We start from the raw sequence: 20,728 nt of genomic DNA on the forward strand, positions 1-20,728 counted from the left end.
GGATGCGAAATCTAAACCAACTCATAAACCCGATCATATATTAATTAAATAAAAAAATAAAAATATATATATGATTTTTAGTGGCTTCTAGTGAGATTATTCACTATTAATATGTTTATAATTTAATGAGTTTAGTTTTTAATGTATTTGGTGTTTAACATATTTAGATTATTTATATTGATGTTACATATTTATTATACTTGTTGAATTTTTAAGATAAAATTTGATTTTTTTTATGAATTTCAAAGTCATCGGATATTCAATTATTCGAACTGAACCAATTCATTCTTAATCGGTTTGGTTTGGTTCGGATACATATACAAAAAAATACAAATCCAAACCAAACCGAACCAATTATATTTTAATCGATTCGATTCTAATTTTACCTTAAACCCAAACCAAATCGACCCGTGTTCACCCCTACATCCGTCACTGCACAGGGGAATGAAGCAAATAATACATAATAAGAATGAAATAGTTTACCGAAACTATTATTAAACATCTGCCGACCCTGCCTAGCGCCTTCAATTACGAATTTAAAAGCTTTATTTTATGGCTAATTGACAATTAGAAAATAAATTTTATATATTACCATAGCTGGATGCCATTATACATATTAATTAAGATTTTTAGATATGTGTTATTATAAAATTATTACATGTTACTTAAACAAGTTTGATTTGTCGGGCGACATACAAAATCAGAATAGCAAGAAACCAAAGCATGGATAGCAAGCATGCAATGTCCTTATGCATGCAAACAAAAACAGTGAGTGGCTATAAGTCTATCCCTTAACTATATAGAAGAAAATTGCTGTTGGAATATATATAATTATCTTATAGAGAGCACTCATTTCCCAAAGTCGTAACATACATAGATTAATAGCAATATATATATATTAATAAGAAGACAATGGCGTTTTTGTCACTTCCAATCTTGATGTCTAAGAAGTAATGCTCAGAATAAGAATAGTGCCTGCCTATATTGTTAAGATCAGCAACTTTTATATTTTGTAATCATCAATTGACTATTAATAGTATTTTTTAATGATGTGAGATTATATTTAATGATAAAAAATTACTTACTTTTCTTTTGATGGTTAAATACTAGTCACAAAACATAAAAATTGCTAACCCCTAAACTTTCTCTTAGAAAAAAATGAATTGACAAATTAATTAACAGACCAACCGAAATCTTTGCAATCAGCACCTATCATATAATATTTAAAAATTCTAATATTCTCGTGTAATAAAAAATGCTAATATTTTCATGTAATGAAGTTTATTTTAAAGAAAATGTTAGAGAATGAATATAATTTATTGTTTTTAATCAATAATTAACTAAAAATGTTTAAAAGTTTTTTAGATTACTAAATTAAAAAATTAAACTGATAATTAAAAAGATTCACAAAACATAATAAATTCTGTTGGGTCTTAACAATTTTTTTATTTTAAAATTTATCTGTAATTGATAAGTTAAATTAGTCACATTTAATTTGGTTTATATTAGTTTATATATTATATTATCCACAACCGCTAGATTTATTTTGTCATGTTCTACTCTTTTCAATTATTTATTGCATTAAGGCTTTGAAGAGTGTAGGTGAACGGATACATTTCTAATTCTGTATATATGTCCACAATATATGCGTTTATTAGAATATAATTGATTCTCAATTATATATCTTCAAGATAATTGGTCTTTTTATTTTACATTAGAGTAAAGTATCGTTTTTGTCTCCAACATTTGGGTAAGTCTTATTTATGTCTCTAACATTTAAATCGTCCTATTTGTATTTATAAAAGTGATTCAATGTTATCCTACTATCAATTATACTAACAAATCATATTATATTTTTTAATTATTCTCACTTGGATGTATCCATTCTCAATTAGATCTCACTTGAATGTGGTCGATTTTAATATTATACCCACTATTTGTGTTTAGATTCAATTATGTCCCTAGAAAAGTGAATTATGTAAATGTTGTAAGAATTAGTTTCAACATTTGATGAACTATTTTTCGGAGTAGATCATCGATTCTATCCCAAATATTTGTATTCTAATTTCAAAAAGAGATTTTTAAAACTTGCGCTCATGATGTGTTATTGACGGCAAGATAACATTGAATCACTTTTACAAACGTTAAGGATACAAATAAGACGATTTAAACGTTAGAGACACAAATAGAATTTACCCAAACGTTAGGGATAAAAACAATACTTTACTATTACCATTATTATTCTCAATTATTGGAGGAGTCATCACCATGTCAAATGCAGCCCAAATATCAACTTTTCGTGCTTTTATTTAAATAAAAAATATTAAATAAACTATTATTTATTTTATATTCTAATCAATACTGACTAATTTGTTTTATATCAGTCTCTATATATTTATTTATAAATATATATATTATTTAATTTATTTTTAATATATATTTTATACTAATAATTCATTTTAATAACTAATTTTGATATATACTGAGCATTAGTAGATATAGGAAAATACTTGCTTACTCATTTTTATAATTAGACTCCAACAAGCATTTTATGATTGAACATTTGAATCTTAGCTTTGATGCGCTGGGTTTCATCTTTGGTAATAGTAAAGTATTTAATCATAATCCAAATTCATTTTGATTAAGATACGGCGATAAACTCATACGCAAAGGTTTGGCTACCCCACTAGATCTATTGTCTTTATTTCCTAATTGGCGGTATCAAATGAAAATTGAAATGTTATTGTTTCATCACATCAGACCAACTTCTCAAATATAGTCGTAGTATTCATATATTACGAAAAAATTCGATAATTCAATTGAGCTATTTTTTTAAAATTAAAAATAAAAGAGACTCGAATTTATGACCTCTTAAATGAATATGGGAGACTATGTCAATTGAGTTATTACTTACGGATTAATATTAAATAACATAAAAGAGAAATGATAAGAGACCAACACCACCGATAAAAAAAATTTGATTAGTATTAATTTAAATATTAAAAAAAAAACAACCAAAAAAATATTGTCGCCTATAATGTTTCTATATATTTTGTTAAGTTCAAACTTGAAACACACGTTACTATGATAAAAGACAAAAATAATGCTTCTCCTATACCCATGCGAAAGGATTCCGAATTTGAACAAGAGAAAACAAAAAATATGAGCAAACAGAGTATAACATTTCATGTGAACTTTATCTTCTGTGTTAGTGGTTTGAAATTCACAGGAAACATGCATTCTTGTACCCCCTGCATTCTTTGTGCTGAAAACAAGAATATTAATCATAATATTAGAATCTTGTACACAAGGCCTTCCCTCTACTCATTGTCACTAATTATATATAGTTTATTCATAGTTCTATATATATAAATAACTGTTTCTATGTATATATAGTTACAAGCAGTCTTCATCATTCACTTTTTTATATGTAATAAATAACAATGTTCTTAATTAGTTCACCAAATGAGGCTTGAAAAACTATCACCCAATATATGATAGTTAATTAATGTGGCATATTAAACTCGATTATAATTCCAAATGAACATTGACATATAATAATTGTGCATACACATAAAGACAAATGGTCTGGTGATAGTATAAAACTACCTAAACCAACTACTACCTCTAATCTATATATAATTAAAAAGTTAAAAACACTTGCTTTAGCAAGAGTGTCCATTATTCTTTTGCCGTATATATGGTAGTTGTTGAAGTTCTCTCTTTGGATCCTCTTGCTTTGTCCCCAACTCTCCCCTACATGGCATATAAAATAAATAGCAATAATTAAGCAGAGTAAACCCAAAAGTTAATTTGCATTCTCGTAAGTCATAACACAGCCAAACATTTTTTATATTCAATGCAAATTGAGTTCTTCAAAGCTAGCTAGCTCCTTGCTTGTGCTGCCATTACCTACCTACCTTCAGCATTTGTTTTTGAAGATTTTATGTACCCAATTTGACGATAAGATTATTTAAATTTCAAAACAAAAATAGAGCTTGTTTAATTACAATTTGGCATATATATTAGTGCATGATAGGTAGAATGAAGCAGAGAAGAGAGAGTGAGCATGAATTGATCATGATTATTCATAATTGATTTTTGTTCATTTGGGGATTATTGGGTAAGCAAGCAGTGTTCCTTGATCACTAGTACTTCCTTTAATATTGGTTTTTGTTGTACTTGCCACCTCCAATAATATCAACTACTGCGCCTCCCAACGTTCATTAATAATCTCAATCTTATTTTTATTTGTTTCTACTTCTCCGGTGAAAACTCAGGTGAAGTGACTTCACGTGAAGTTGATATCTGAAAACCGTTAGATGAAAATTTAGTCAAATCAGTCAAATTATCTAACGGCTCTTAGATATCAACTTCACCTGAAATTGACTACACCTGATTTTCAATCCTACTTCCCCTCTGCAACCTAATTATGATATGACAATATAATTATGAAAATTAAAAAATAAAATTATAACTTTATAAGTAAAAACTCAGATACATTTATGTTTATTATATAAATTTATTAGTTAAATATAATTAAATAATTTGATATATTTAATTAAATTATTATTTAATAATTTCTAACCGTAAAAATAAATGTACATAAAAAGAGTACCATATATAGTTGCCAGTTGCCATTAATGGAGGAGCACAGAGACAGACACCTCTGCATCTGCATGTCACCTTCCCTTTTTCGATTTCTCAAACTCAATTAATTACATACATGCCATTACAGAGCGAAACCCAAAAGCAATTAATTAATTAATATTATAATAATCCATGTCATGCATGAATTGACTCATTGTTGCTACACCAACTGCCCTGAGAAACTAGAACTATGCCGATGGTTCTTGAGTCTCCGGCAAGACTTGGATTTCACTACCGGCGGTGAAGGCAACGACGACGAAGACGACAAAAGGTCAACGACGAGATCGGTGAAGGCGCGAACAATGTACCTGTGGGTGTGTGATGGATTGAGAGCCAGGTAGCACAAGAGAAGATCGTGGAGATAGTCCCAGTCTTTGTTCACATCCAAACCCCGCCGTCGTGAAGCAATCATTTCTTGCATTGAGCGGAAGAAATCCACGTAGGGGTCCACCGAGTACTTTGGAACCTTCACTCCGCCGCTTGGTATGGAGGCACGCGTGTCCGGGGACTCTATGATGGAGTTCGAGGTGCCCGGCGACGAGAAGAAGAACCTGTCGGAGGCGAAGAGTGAGGCCAAGTCAGGTGGGTCTTCGGAGGAGTGGGAGGTAGTTAAGTTGGAGGTGCTTGTGGGAGTGGACGGTGACGGTGACGGAGAGAGGATGGTTGGATGGTGCTTCAGCTTGAAGAAGCAGAGGTGAAGGTGCTTTGAGAACAGCTTTGACATCTTGGATCGTTTTGCAATCTTACACTCTCTCTCTTCCTTCATTCCTCTCTTATAAATACATACATCAAATTATGTTACAATATATATAATAAAAGGTAGAAACTCAGGTGTAATCGACTTCACGAAGTTGATAGTTGAGAGCCGTCACGTGGAAACTTAAATGCAGTCGACTTCACGTGAAGTTGATAGATGAGAGCTGTTAAATAAAAATTTAGTCAAATCAGTGAAGTCGACTGCACCTAATTTTCCATCATAATTTGTTAAATTTAACTAAATTTTGATCTAATAATTTTCGATTATTAATTTTAGATGAAGATAACTGTAAATTTGTTTCTGTCTTATTTTTATTATGTCTCAACATATATACAACAACTAAATATTGCAATAACCTATATACTTTTGACCTAACACTACTTTATCACATCATGCATTGCATCCAAGAATTTCTTAAAGTTTGTACTTATATTGATGGTAGTATGCAAATAATTGATGTTGATAGTAAAATTGATATCAGTGTACCGGTAACCGAGAGATACAGACAAGAACTAGGGATATGCATACATTTTAGGGAATATATGTTTGAATAATATTAGGTATTATATGTCTATACATTTTACGGTGAAAAATACGAACGAACGTATATTTGAAATAAAAATTAAAAAACGTGATCGCTACACAGGACTACTCATGCACATGGTGGTCCCTATTGAGGATTCAGAGACCGACCGATTCTTGTCCCTGTATATTATTTTGAATTAAATGGAATTATAACTTTGATTGATTATCACATATATGTGAAAATTTTGTTTGGATAAGTAGTAGTGAGTAGTAGTGTTTAATTTGAATGTACGTCCAATAATGAAATATATCAAGTAGTGTGTGGTCGCACCTATCTGTCATTTCAAATCTGATTGAAGAAATTTTGTGCGCATTTCCATGACCATACAATGCAAGAGTTTCAGTGCATTAATTCGATTGATCCAGGGATTCCTTTTTTGTGAATTTCCTAAGTGCATAATTACCATTTTAGCTGAGTTGTGATACTAAGATTGAAGATTGAATGATATTATATAGGCTTGGCCAAAATGAAAAGAAAAAAATAAAATAGCATGGATGGAGTGCATATCTGTGGGAGCAGGCAGGCATGCAATGCAAAAGTGTCTGAGTGGGATTCTAGGCGACAAAAATGGGCGAGTGAGTGTTCTGAATCTGAGGTGGTAGTTTTGTATTTGTATCATTCCCATGTGATATTGTAATCACGTGATCATCGTCCTTCCCATCATTTCCTACTTCTGCCTAATACTAGCAACTAACACAGGGTCCCCCCTCCTCTTCCAACTTCTAACCTTTTCTGCTCTTTCCACTTTCTTTTAAATTTTTATGACCTTGTTCAAATTGCCTAATAATGCAACTGTTTTTCAAAATGTGTATATGCTTAATACACCTTGTTGAATACTTAAACATAATGTAATGTTTGCATTACAATTCAGTGACTTATCAATAACATAATTCATTGTTTATCAAGTTGTATGTTAACTTCAGGACATATCTTCTGGTTTGGAAAAGTACAAAGGATTTAAGGCATCATTCATGTGATACCTTTTCAGCCTGTTTATTTTTCCTTCTCAATCTCATGGACCTGCAATAAGGTTTGATTACTAGGCCTATTGGATTGAGCCCTTCTTAGCTAGCTGAGTGTCAATGTTGCTTGGGCTTTTTCACTATGGTTTCAATTGAGGAAAAAAGAACAAGAAAAAGAAAAGCATGACCTTGGCTAATAGTAGAGGCAAATAGTTGATTAGAAATTAAGCAAGCAACAGAACATCAACATGTGACTACTACACACATGATATGATCATATATGATTACAAAAGCTCTCTAGCTTACAAACAAACAAAAATATATTTAGTCTGATGCTTGAAAGTACCTATAAAACCCAAAACATAACATAATACATATACACAGAAAGAGTACTAGAAACGAGTACTATACCATTACCGACCCCAACTTCACATATCGTTGTATTATATTAAACATTAACGTTCTCATTGAGCCGAGCAGCTGCAGCCACAGAAGCCGCCACGCCACCAGGGGTGGTGCCACCGGTGTTGTTCCTTGCCTCCGCACTCGCAACTCCTTCAGCATCCTGGTGCGTAGCAGCCTTATCAGCCGGCAGCTTCGCAGTGGCGCCGGTCAGGATGTCGGCCAGCTTGATCTTATCTCGGGGATTCCGGCACCCAGCATTGAAAGCCACCGCCGACTGAGCCATGGCAGCCAACCCTCCCGGCTGGATTACATTGCTCCCGGTTGCCCTCACCTCAGCCGCTTGTATTGCGGCAGCATCACTCTGCTCCACCGGCTTGCTCCCCACCGTCTGCGCGGTAGCCTCCAGCGCCTCCCCTATGGTTATTGCACTCTCTCGAACCGCGCTGGCCCGGCTAGACTGAACCGGTGTCGGCTCAACATACTGCCCGACAACCTTAAAATCGCAGGGGAAAAAAGACATGGATATAACAACATAAGTTGAAATCGAGATGAGGAGAGAAAATAATTAAAGATAAGAACAGAACCTGTCCACCAACTGATTCGGTTACAATGCGTCTTCCGGGGGCTTGCATATCAGTGACGGTGACACCGCGGTCTCCGGCGACCTCGTTGACATCATGGTGTCCGACGAGGCCAGCCTGCTCGTTCAGGGTGGCGGCGGATTGCATGGCTGCTGCTGCTCCTCCTGGCTGGGTCTTGCCGAGAACGCGGGTCTCAGCGCTCTGCATCATGGCGGCGTCTTCGGGTTTGACAGGCTTCTGTGCTAGTTCGCCGGAGACATTGAAAACGTCGCCGTATTTGATGGGGTCAGATTCTTCGGGGCGCCTATGCTGTTCCTGGCTCATTATTTTCACTAAAGTAGCTTCAAGCTTATATTATATGACATGCAATTTGCAGAATAAGTATATATATAGGTTTTGACGGAGGTCAAGAGGTGGAAAGGGGGTACACGTGGCACAGTATGACACCTGTCATCCATTAGAGTGATATGCTAATAGAACGTGGCATGCTCTTCTCGCACCCATCTAGCATTGGTGTTCTAATTTTTTCAAGACTGAATTCCAGAAGAGGATATATATGCACAATACCATTTACACTGACAAAGTTAATTTTTTTTTAAGAAAAATATAGGAAAAGAATAAAAATATAAACCATGTGAATAATAGATATATCGAATGCTCATTTTATTAGATGTATGAATAATTATTCTAATATTAAGATTTAGATAGATAATTTAAGAATGTAATATATTTTTATTTGATTAATAGTTGTTCAAATTGTTCAAACAAATTATTAGTTAACATAACCCTTTTTTTTATTATCATACAAGAGCCTCATTTCTAGCTGAATAGCCCTTCAACAGCACTTCGTTATGTGGTATTTAGTATTTTAAAATTTCATAATATAATATTTGTGAATTTGTAATATCTTATGTTTCTAATCATACTCATAAATGAATTGTAATATTTGAATAAATATTGGTGGAAATGTACAGGAAAAGAAATAACAGACCATTGTGATATTAAGCAAGAAAAGTATTGTGAGTTGAGTAATCATGGTTCTTTCAAGGAAAGTGTGTGATTGGGCTTGCAAGTTGCAACTAACGTGATTTCGTTGCATCTATATATGGCTCTGTTGAGTTTAATAACATCAAGGAAGTTAATCATCTACGATCATTATGCAAGAGAAAAAGCAATGCACCAAGACAAGATATAGTTCCCTTTTCCAACTACAATTCTAGGAAGGGGCATGATCTTCCCTTGGTGCCACATCACCATCCCCTTTGTTTCCACAAAGCAGAGGTGTTCATGGAGTATACTGGCAGAGTGGAGCAAAGTGACTGAATGCACTCTTCCCCATCACCAAGGGTGTTGTTTGACAAATCCGAACCAGAATTATGGAGTGACGATGGCGGACAGGTGCCAAACAGTGTCAAGCATAGGTGTTAAAATCGTGGATAAAATTGAGACATCGTTTATATTTATTACATATTAAATAATAAGTACATAACTTATAGTTAAGTACTTTAACCTCAATCACTGGTTTAGATTTTTAAAATACAGATTCAGTGACCAAAGTAGTCATATAACTCACTAATCCAGTAATCCCCACCGTAGTAGCCCCCGTAACAGATCAGAAGACCCGTGCTGTATGGCACTTGACATGTTAATATTGGTGTCTTCGCTCTGTTCTAAGCTGGTACAGCAAAATTCATGAATTGGTAAACATTAAGAAGAATAATTTTCACCTTCACCCAAGACATTCAGCGAATTAGCTTTCAAAACACATTCTTTCATAAAGATGTTTCCAACGCGGTGCAAAGAATATGCTTGGTGCTTTTGAACTAGACGAAGCAACAGAACTCTGTTTTTATGTGATGCCTTCTCTTTATGTGTGTACAGAGTAGTACTACTACTATTAGCCATTTTTGTGAAAAAGCACATAGCAAGCTGAAATAAATGTTACGTGCAATGTACTGAAAAAATAAAATAGAACTAACATACACCCATTCCCATTTAATCAAATGTTATATTTCATAATAATTGGACCTAATCAATCTTCAAGTGAACAAAAAATGATTAGTCTATAGACTAAAAGGGATAATATGTTGGCGTGAACAACAAACTTTGGGTGTCAGAAAAGCAACACAAATTCATGAGTGATCTTCTTTCTTGATCATTCAAATGTTCACCACCATCAAATATTAAATCACAAAAGTCTAGAGCTAATACCAATTCAACTTGCAGCAAGAGAAAAGCACTCAACTGAAGAACAAACAAAGTTAACTAGTCTGAGAAAACAGAGTTGCCTGTGTCAAAAAATATGCAGATAAATCCTAATTGAGAAACAATCAAACAGCATAGACACCGAATGAATGACATCATCCATTTAACTAATCACGAAGATTGCCATTGCCATGAATATGGCCATATAGACCATTCTTACAATGTGAAGAACCAAAGAAAAAAAGACAACCCTTTTTTCCCCTTCTGATTCAACAATAGCAACAATCAAATTCACAGAGAGAAACCAGTTCCAAAGATAACAACCTGAAAATCTAAACTCACATACTAAGGCCGCGTTTGGAAGGCACCTTTTATCATCATCATCATCACCACCATCAGAACCACCTTCATCACTGTACAAGCACAAGCCTACCACCATTACCCATGCCCCTACCGCCATCACTATCCTCAACATTCTCCGTCGCTTCCTCTTCTTCGTCTTCGCCCTTTGGCACCGTGACGATAAGCTCGCCGTCGACGAACACGGCGCTCGCAAGCTCCGGCCGCGTTGATTCCGGCAGCCGGAACCTCCACATGTCGAGCTGGAGATCGTCGAGGGAGAACTCCACTGGACTACCGTCTCTGACAACGATCTTGGTGACGCCGGGATGAATTTCTACGGCGTGCGCCCTCACGTCACCGATTCCGTCAGTCTCGGCGACAAAGCGAAAGCAATCGGGGGCCTCCTCGATGGCGACATCGGCGTCGGACCGAAACGGGAGCTCCAGGACGCGGCTGAAGACGTGCGGCAAGCGACGGAGCTTCTTTCCGGCGGCGGCTGCAGCGTCGACACCGAATTGAATGGTGATGTTGCGCTTTCGGGGACCAACGGGATGAACCTTCATGGTAGTAGCTCTGGATGGGAACGCAACAGAGGATTGCAGCGCCAAGATTAACAACAAAATCAACCAATACCGATGAAGAATCGGAGAAAGAACCATAAAGGAACAGTTTTTAATCGTTTCAGTTATTTTCCCCTCTTTCTTAATTTGGGGGAAGGGCTTCTTGGTGTGAAGAAGGCCTGAACAAACCCTAACCCTAATTTTCGATACGATCGAGTATTCTGAAGGGGGGGAAGTGGATTTTTTATTTGTATTTTTCTTTTGAGCGCAGAAAATTTTTGGGAGTTCGGAATTGTGTGAAGGGATGTGGTGAAGAGAATGGAGAGAGAGAAATAAGTGGCGAGATAAAGGAGAATGGATTGATTTGAATTTGATGTTACTGTGTTGCCCTTCTTCTTCTTCTAATTTACTAATAAATCTCTCCATCAATTATTATTAGCAATTATTGTTAGAAAAATAATTATCAATTAACTCAAAAAAGGAAACACCTTGCCCAATGAAAAACAGGAATTACTGTATTATTAGAAACAACTGATAATTCTAGATACTAATCATTATCAAGTCATTCCTTTTTACCAAATTAACAGCACTAATGTGTTACGATATTTAATTTAGAGCTGCTTGTTTTAATTCCACAAATTAAACTAAATTAATTAGTCGTCAGTTTCAGGATTTTCTTACTCCTATAAAATTTATGGATTTAGTATCTATTAGCACTTGGGGATTTAGAATTATCTATTAATGATGATCATAATAAATTTTAAAATTTTATGCATATATATATATATATATATATATATATATATATATATATATTAAATTAGCTAAATAAATTTTTAAATATTAGTTAAAACTTATGGTACTAAATTTCATAAGAAATCACAATTATTAAGTACAGTAAATAAAAATAAATTTTTTTAATTTTTTAATTAAAAATATAAAATATAATTTTTAACTTTTTATATTTTTTAATTTCATCTATAAAATATATAATAAGAGATTATACTTTATCTCTTCAAATAAAAAAATAATTGAAAACATCTAATTCCAAATAAATATGTCACTACCCTTTAAGTTAGAAATGCCTATACTCTATAACAACCACCAAATTAATAATATTGATCAAGTGGACGAGATCCTGGTGATAAAATAAAATCTATTTTTTTATTTTTTGTTTTATTAGTGAGACTATAGTTTAGTTTTTTTTTTTTCATAATTATAAATAAAAAGATTCAAATTTACAATTTTTAAATGAATATATAGAGATTATACCATTTAAATTATAATGGTTGACGACCAAATTTAAATGGTCAAGTTTGTTGAGTTTCATTTTAACATAAAGTATATGCTCGACTTTTTTACTCCTATCATTATTTACCTTTGAGACAAGAAAATGTAGTTTGCTTTAAACTAATTTTATTGCAATAGTACTGTGCTATCTTTTAATAAATAATAACACGTTGACTTTTGATCGAGTAAAAACATGATCCTATATACTAAAATTTAATTTATTAATGTCATCATATGATATCAACATAAAATACAATTTATATAGTGTTAGTAAATTGAACATTGAAGAAAAAGAAAGAGACGATTGAACATAATTTAGACTACTCTGTTTTACTGAACTCATTCAATTTTTTTCTCTTTTTCTTGAATTTTAAGTTGCAAATATACTCGTAAATATTATGTAGCTGCAATAATTTTCCTTACCACAGGATTGAAATATCCAGTTACAAATCATTCATCAATTTTTAATTACTGTATTTCCCAATAAACATTTTAATGCTAATCCATATGTGAATTAGTAATCACACATGGAGCCACATGGTACCAAATCTCCAGCTTAGAAGCTGGTGGATATTCATAAGTAAAAATGAAATCATATATTGAAACCTCTTATCAAGATTCTAAAGAAGAAGATAGGTGAGATTGTTGCTAACTGCATTAGAAAAAGATAGGTAGCATGAAAAAGGAAATAAAAATAATAATACTTCCCATTCATTCTTGCCAATTTCTTCTGTGGTCCTTTTCCAAAGTCAAGTTCTCCCATGGCATGTTTTCTCAGTTAATTCTAATTGTTTTTTTATTCATTATGGAGACATATTCAATTCAATATTAAAAACTATAAATTTTTACATGAATCAACTATGTTTTTGCTCACACACATGAAATCCAAAATAGTTGGTGTTATGTAAAGATATCAACTTTTCTATTATGCTAGTGATTAATTATTATTTCGACCTTTTTTAACACCAAAAATTACTCCCACGTTTAAGTTAATGTATATTTAAACAATCGTGTTAAATATATATTAAAAATTATTAGTATAAAATATACATTGAAATATAAAATATATATTAAAAATAAATTAAATTATATATTTATATATAAATATATAACGATAAATTTTAATGTGTAAATAATATTTTTAATATTTAAAATAGTCAAATTTATTTATTTCAATTTTTCGTAACCGATTTAAAATTGGATTTTATAGAATGTAATTTTCTGTTTCGTAGTTGTTCATATCTTGATCCAGAATATAAGCCAGGTCCAAATCAAGACAAGAGACCCAATCCAAAAGAATGGCCTTCACTTACTATCCGACATCCACTAAGAAGTCGGAGTCAACACCAGCAAAGTAGTCAGCACTTATCCAAGTGAGTAATTGCCTCCTTAAATCTCTCACCCACTTCTAGAAGAGAGATTCCAACAACCCTAAGATAAAGGGACGGTTATTCACCATCAGAAGTGGAACTACTTCAACGGTGGTTATTGGATACTCTCCATAAATACATTGTCTCACTCAGGTAAACCTAAGTTCCAGTACTCTAAACCTGCTTAACCCCTTGCTGACTTAGGCATCGGAGTGTCTTGCAGGTACCACGCCCCCACCTATTCTAACACATACATACAACTCGGACGGCGGCTCCTAGACGTGAACAAGTCGGAGACCACCCTCCTCTAGCGCTTGGGCCTTACCAACAAGTCCAACCACCATCCAGTTCTAGGTAAGCCATAGAACATTGGCGCCGTTACCGGGGACCTAGAAGAACAACCAGTGATGGCAGACGACCAGCATGAAGATGGACACACCGCATCGGAGTCTGTGTAAGAGTATCAAGATACAGTCAACAATGACAGAGCAATAATATCTCTGCAAGGAGCAGAAAGACAACATAGAGAGGGTCCCTCAGGCAGCGTCCAAGACTCAAGAAGAATCTCCTCTGAGGTGCACAAGGCAGAGAAAGAGGGACAACCTCACTCTGCCGATCTCATGGGGTTGCTACACGGCCACCAAAGACAGCTAGAACAAGAGATGGAACGACAGCGCGAAGCGGAGAGAAACCTAAGGAGAGAAGTCGAGCGACGAAAAGAGCTTGAAGAAAAGCTCTTAAGGCTGGAATCTAACCTCCGAGATAGGGGCTCTCGCCCTGATCGAGAAGACACCCCATTGGGGGGAGAAGATCCGTTCAGTGAAGATATCATGAGGGTTAAGGTTCCCAGAAGCCCTGACATGGATCTGTATGACGGAACTACCGACCCAAAGCACCACCTCAGCAACTTCAAAAGTTGGATGTACTTGGCCAACGCCTCAGATGCTACTCGCTGCAAAGTCTTCCCGACTACTTTAACGAAGGCGGCGATGAAGTGGTTTGACAGTCTCCCCCCAGGTTGGTAACTAGCTTTGATAACCTTTCACGTAAATTCCTTACACATTTTTAAATTCAGAAAGACAAAGTCAAGCATGCACCTAACCTACTAGGAGTAAAATAGGAGGTTGGAGAACCCCTGAGAGACTACATGGAAAGATTCAATAAGGCATGCTTAGAAATTCAAGACCTGCCCACTAAGGCAGTGATAATGGGCCTCGTAAATGGACTCCAAGAGGGACCCTTCTCTCAGTCCATCTCGAAGAGACACCCGTCCTCTTTAAGTGATGCACAAGAAAGAGCTGAGAAGTACATCAATATGGAGGAAAACGCCAGGCTACGAGAACCCAGCTGGCGACTAGGACACCCCAACCAATCAAAAGAAAAGGAGAGGGAGCCCAAGAAGAAGGAAGAGGTCGGGTCCGAGAGGCCCAGAAGATATCATTCCTACACTCCTCTACGAGTTTTCCTAGTCAATGTCTATATGAAAATTTGTCATACTGAAAAGCTTCCTCCCCCGCAACCAATCAGAAACAAAAAGGGGGGGGGGGAGGCGCAATGAATACTGCGAGTACTATAAGTTGTATGGACACTACACTAATGATTGCTACGACCTGAAAAATGTGATAGAAAAACTGGCCAAAGAAGGTCGGTTAGACAGATATCTCATGGAAAGGTCGGACAATCATGGAAAAAGAAAAAGAGATGATGAAGGTCACATACGAAGAAGTTCGCCCCCACAGACCCCTGAGCGACGCATACATATGATATCCGGAGGCTTTGCCGGGGGAGGTGTAACTAAATCATCTCGAAAAAGATACTTGAAAGAAGTCTACCAAGTCGGGAGTGAAGGACCCGACCTCCTAACTATTTCATTCACCAAAGAAGATGGACAAGGCATTGGGCCTGGACATGATGACCCAGTAGTGATCACTATGATTCTCGCCAATGCACACCTACATAAAACTCTGACCGTTCAAGGAAGCTCAGCCGACATTCTGTTCAAACTAGCATTTGACAAGCTGGGATTGGACGAGAAGGAATTAAGGGCTTATCCTGACACCCTCTTCGGGTTAGCAGACGCCGCCATCAAGCCACTGGGCTTCATTTCCCTGCACACTACTTTTGGAAAGAGGGTGAAATCGAAGATTTTAAGCATTGACTTCATTGTTGTCGATGTAGCTTCTACCTACAATACCTTAATAGGCAGAACAATCCTAAATCAGCTTGGAGCAGTGGTTTCTATCCCCCATCTTTGCATGAAGTTTCCAATACCAGAAGGGATATCCACCATCAGAGGAGATCAGAAGTTGGCGAGAAAGTGTTACAATGAAAGCCTTAACCTAAGGGGTAAAGGCAAAGAAGTCAATACCATCGAGCTCGGAGAAGTCAAGAGTTAAAGAAGAACTACGACCACAGCCCGGAGGAAAGATCGAAGAGGTGCGGATCGGACAAGAGGTCGGAAAGAACACTAACATAGGAGCCAGTCTAACAAAAGAACTGAAGTAGAAGCTGACACAGCTCCTATAACAAAATTCTGACCTCTTTGCCTGGAAAGCTTCCGACATGCCTGGGATAAACCCCGAGCTCATGTCACATAGATTGGCTGTTCATCCGGGATCCCGAACTGTCCAACAAAGAAGACGGAAGCTAGGAGCTGTGCGGGCTCAAGTGGTCGAAGAGTAAGTACAAACCCTACTGGAAGCAGGCTTTATCAGAGAAGTCAAGTATCCGGCCTGGCTGGCAAACGTGGTGCTGGTCAAGAAATAGAATGGCAAATGGAGGATGTATGTCGACTACACGGACCTTAACAAAGCGTATCCAAAAGACCCATATCCTCTACCAAATTTTGATACCCTAGTGGACTCCAGATCAAGGTATCAATACTTGTCATTCATGGACGCATACTCGGGGTACAATCAAATCTCGATGTACAAGCCAGACCACGAGAAGACATCATTCATCGCGCCCAGAGCAAATTATTGTTACGTGGTCATGCCATTTGGATTAAAAAATGCAGGGTCACCCATCAAAGGCTGATGAATAAGGTGTTTGCACCTCATTTGGGAGATTTGATGGAGGTGTATGTAGATGATATGCTGGTGAAAACCAAGGATGACGCCAGCCTCCAGGACGACCTCTCGAAAGTCTTCGCCACCATAAGAGCACACGAGATGAGACTGAATCCCGATAAGTGCACCTTCGCAGTGGAGGCTGGAAAATTTCTAAGATTCATACTAACACAAAGAGGGATTGAAGCTAACCCCGACAAGTGTAAAGCAGTCCTGGAAATGAAGAGCCCGACCTGCTTAAAGGAGGTCCAGCAGCTGAATGGCCGACTTGCAGCTCTATCCAGGTTTCTAGTAGGATCAACATTGAGATCCCTACCGCTTTTTCTCTACTGAGAAAATGGTGCCAATTCGAATGGACTCCTAAATGCGAAGAGGCTTTTCAGGAGTTCAAAAGATTTTTAAGCCAACCTCCCATTCTTACCCGGCCAAAAACAGGGAAAGAACTTGTATTATACTTAGCTATCGCCGAGAAGGCCGTAGCATCAACGTTAATACGAGAAGATGAGGTCGGACAACATCTTGTCTACTTTACAAGCAAGGTTTTACAAGGCCCTGAGCTGAAGTATCAAAAACTTGAAAAGTTTGCAAACGCCTTGATAGTAGCATCTAGAAGGCTTCGGCCTTATTTTCAATCTCACACCATAAAAGTTCGAATGAACCAGCCCATGAAGCAAATCCTTCAAAAAATAGATGTTGCGGGCATAATGGTTCAATGGGCTATAGAGTTACCCGAGTTCAACTTGAAGTATGAAACTCGGACAGCCATCAAAGCCCAATGCCTCATCGACTTCATGGCCAAATACGCAGGAAATCAAGAGGAGACCTCCACAACCTGGGAGTTGTATGTGGATGGTTCCTCCAACAAAGTCGGAAGTGGTGCATGCATAATACTGACTAGCCAGGAAGGAACTCAAATAGAAGTCTCCTTGAAATTTGAGTTCCCAGCCTCCAACAATCAAGCATAATATGAAGCCCTAATTGCTGGACTGAAGTTAGCTAAAGAAGTCGGAGCAACCAAAGTAATCGTCTTTAGCGACTCTCAAGTCGTGACTTCTCAGATTAACGGAGAGTACCGGGCTAAAGACCCAAATATGAAAAGGTACTTAGAAAAAACTATGGAGTATCTTGGGCGATTTCCTGAAACCGAGGTGAGACACATAACTCGGGAGCTTAACAGCAGAGCAGACGCCCTCTCTAAGTTAGCAAGTACCAAACCAGGGGAAAACAGTAGAAGTCTGATTCAATAAACTCTACAAGAACCCTCAGTCACGAAGATATAAACCAAGCTAGACGTCTTAGAGGTTTCCATATTAGACCTCATATGGATGACTCCTCTGATCGAATACTTAAAATTTGACATATTACCGGAGGAACAAAAAGAGGCCAAGAAGATTCGGAGGGAGGCACAGAATTACACAATGGTGAAAAGCGTCCTCTACAGAAGAGGAATATCTACACCATTGTTAAAATGCGTCCCAACTTCTAAGACAGAAGAAGTGTTAGATGAAATACATAACGGCATCTGCGGCAACCATTTCGGGGCAAGATCTTTAGCCAGAAAGGTTATCCAAACTGGATTCTTCTAGCCGACTTTGCAAAAAGATGCCACCAACTTCGTGAGGAAGTGTCAACCATGCCAGATGCATGCTAACTTCCACGTCTCTCCCCCAGAAGAGTTAATTAGAATAACTTCTCCATGGCCTTTTGCAAAATGGGGACTGGACCTACTTGGGCCTTTTCCTCAGGCGTCTGGACAAGTTAAATATCCCATAGTAGGAGTAGACTATTTCACAAAGTGGATTGAAGCAGAGCCTTTAGCTACCATCACAGTACAAAGAAGTTGAAAGTTTCTTTAAAAGAATATCATTACTCGGTTTGGAGTCCCCAACTCTATCACCTCAGATAATGGTACTCAATTTACCGACTTTACATTCAGAAATTTAGTATTTAACATGAAGATCAAGCATTAGTTCACCTCGGTCGAGCACCCCCAAGCAAATGGGAAGCCGAAGCTGCTAAAAAAGTTATATTAGCAGGGCTTAAGAAAAGACTTCAAGAAGTAAAGGGAGCTTGGGTCGAAGAGCTCCCCCAAGTATTGTGGACCTACCGGACTACACCTCATTCTACTACTGGAGAGATACCCTTCCGACTCGCCTATGGCATAGAAGCCGTGATCCCTATAGAGATCAACGAGCAAAGTCCAATGGTGAGATTTTACGATGAGGTCGGCAATGTTCAAGCTCACAAAAAAGAACTTGAATTGCTCCTTGAAGTCCGAGAACAAGCCCAGATATGAGAAGCAGCGTTGAAGCAAAGGATGACGAACAGATATAACAAAAAGGTCATTTGAAGAGGCTTCGCCTTAGACGACTTGGTTCTGATCAGAAATGATATCGGCGTAAACAAGTCGGGCGAAGGGAAGCTCGCCGCAAATTGGAAGGGACCCTACAAGATAATTGAGGTCTTAGGAAAAGGATACTATAAGGTATCTGACCTAGGGGGATCAGAGCTTTCCAGATCGTGGCACGTCTACAATATGAAGAGATATTACAGCTAGAAGCGAACCTCCCTCCCTGATGTACTCTTTTTCCCGAGTTCATAGTTTTTTCCGAAAAAAAAAAAAGGGTTTTCCTGAAGGGAGTTATAACGAGGCATCACAGCGAGGGTTAGGGCGTAGAAATTGCAACCCCTTAGTAGCAAAAGCATCCTTAAAATTCCATATTAGATTTAGTAATAATATATCTCTTTATATTTTCCTCTTATCTTTCTCTCTAAAATTTCCATTCATCATTTCTACGATATGCACTGACTTAAGCTCGAAAAAACGCAAGAATATGTTGACCGACTTACATGGTTGGCAAGATAAAGCGACAAGGTACAAGTCAATGTAAAGAGGTTATAAAAGTCGATCATGACAAATTCAGACACAATATAGCTAAACGACTTACAAGTTGAAAAGCCAGAGTAGAGTAAAATGTATCACAAGAATAACTTAAGTCATATAAACGATCCAATAGGCAAAGAAAAATTGAACGTACGAGGCCAAAGTAATGGAAAACAAAGAGATGCGAGAGTTCCTTAGGGAATCTATTATAAAATTTTTTCATAAAGACTTTGCCAAAGAAAAAGATTACTTAGCAAAAGGTTTTCCCAGAACCGGAAAAGCTTCACATAATTAAAGCTTTCTGTCCAAAGATCGAAACAAATATTTTTTACAAAAATTTGTAAGAACCTTAAAATCATTCAACGGAAACAAGAATTGTTACTTTGTTAAAGGCCCTATCCAAAAGGACCAGAAACAAAAAAATTGTTGTTAAAAGACCCTATGAAAAAAGGATCAAATATCAGGAACCACAAACGCAAAATATAAACAAACAAATATAAAAAGAGTTCAAAGGACCCACAAGCCGGGCCTTAATAGCTTCAATTACTTCAGACCAATGAGGGGGTTTGAATCATCACCAAGAGAGGAGGTCGGAACTCCAGCCGTGGAAGTCAGAGGGGTCGGAGGGATCTCTTCGGCATTAGGAGCTGGAATCACCTCAGGAGTAGTCGAAGAATATGGCATATCAACCTCACGATGAGGGGATTCTATTACACGATGCCCCGCCATCTTCAGCACATAATCTGCAGCAGGACGAGGAGGAAAAACAATGGCACCATCAACAACAACTTTGTCAGGGTGCAAAGGAGACAGATCCAAGTCGGGAGCCAGAACCTGAACTTGTTCCTTCAGCACCTCAAACAACACCTCAGTACCATCCGCCACAGACTCCTCCAGGTCCTAGTATCCCCCCCAAGCTTGTCCAGCTCCTCATTCAATTCAATTTTATCCGTAAAAAATTGAACGTAATTCTGTTCGGCCTTCTCCTTCAAATCCTCCGCCATGGCACACTGGCCCATCATCTTCCTCTCCCTCTCCTGGGCCTGGGATAGCTCTTCCTTTAGCTTA

General features: G+C 37.0%; 4 protein-coding genes across 4 annotated transcripts; 1 reads left to right on the top strand and 3 right to left on the bottom strand.

The window, feature by feature from the left end:
- Nucleotides 1-4,810: 4,810 nt before the first annotated feature.
- LOC112775051 (transcription repressor OFP11) lies at nucleotides 4,811-5,416 on the bottom strand. Its single transcript, XM_072228653.1, has one exon. The coding sequence runs from the start codon at nucleotides 5,414-5,416 to the stop codon at nucleotides 4,811-4,813; it is 606 nt and encodes a 201-aa protein (XP_072084754.1).
- Nucleotides 5,417-7,144: 1,728 nt separating this feature from the next.
- Nucleotides 7,145-8,971, bottom strand: LOC112775050 (late embryogenesis abundant protein D-34). Its single transcript, XM_025818521.2, has 2 exons — nucleotides 7,945-8,971; nucleotides 7,145-7,853 (listed from the first exon to the last, which is right to left on the bottom strand). Exons 1-2 carry the CDS (start codon nucleotides 8,263-8,265, stop codon nucleotides 7,404-7,406), a joined length of 771 nt encoding a protein of 256 aa, XP_025674306.1. The 5' UTR covers nucleotides 8,266-8,971; the 3' UTR covers nucleotides 7,145-7,403.
- A 1,312-nt stretch (nucleotides 8,972-10,283) lies between these two features.
- On the bottom strand, nucleotides 10,284-11,147 carry LOC112775049 (uncharacterized). The gene has a single exon (XM_025818520.3). The coding sequence runs from the start codon at nucleotides 11,145-11,147 to the stop codon at nucleotides 10,557-10,559; it is 591 nt and encodes a 196-aa protein (XP_025674305.1). The 3' UTR covers nucleotides 10,284-10,556.
- Nucleotides 11,148-15,468: 4,321 nt separating this feature from the next.
- Nucleotides 15,469-16,104, top strand: LOC140182445 (uncharacterized). Its single transcript, XM_072228654.1, has one exon. The coding sequence runs from the start codon at nucleotides 15,469-15,471 to the stop codon at nucleotides 16,102-16,104; it is 636 nt and encodes a 211-aa protein (XP_072084755.1).
- The last annotated feature ends 4,624 nt before the right edge of the window (nucleotides 16,105-20,728 follow it).

The sequence above is a fragment of the Arachis hypogaea genome, chromosome 19, assembly GCF_003086295.3.
Source record: "Arachis hypogaea cultivar Tifrunner chromosome 19, arahy.Tifrunner.gnm2.J5K5, whole genome shotgun sequence".
NCBI lineage: Eukaryota > Viridiplantae > Streptophyta > Magnoliopsida > Fabales > Fabaceae > Arachis > Arachis hypogaea.

Bases quoted from the DNA above. Each gene is read 5' to 3' on its own strand.
- LOC112775051 (XM_072228653.1), bottom strand. From the start codon at position 5,416: ATGAAGGAAGAGAGAGAGTGTAAGATTGCAAAACGATCCAAGATGTCA.
- LOC112775049 (XM_025818520.3), bottom strand. From the start codon at position 11,147: ATGGTTCTTTCTCCGATTCTTCATCGGTATTGGTTGATTTTGTTGTTA.
- LOC112775050 (XM_025818521.2), bottom strand. From the start codon at position 8,265: ATGAGCCAGGAACAGCATAGGCGCCCCGAAGAATCTGACCCCATCAAA. The intron at 7,854-7,944 runs GTTCTGTTCTTA...TGCGATTTTAAG, and splicing joins CCGAATCAGTTGGTGGACAG to GTTGTCGGGCAGTATGTTGA.
- LOC140182445 (XM_072228654.1), top strand. From the start codon at position 15,469: ATGATATCCGGAGGCTTTGCCGGGGGAGGTGTAACTAAATCATCTCGA.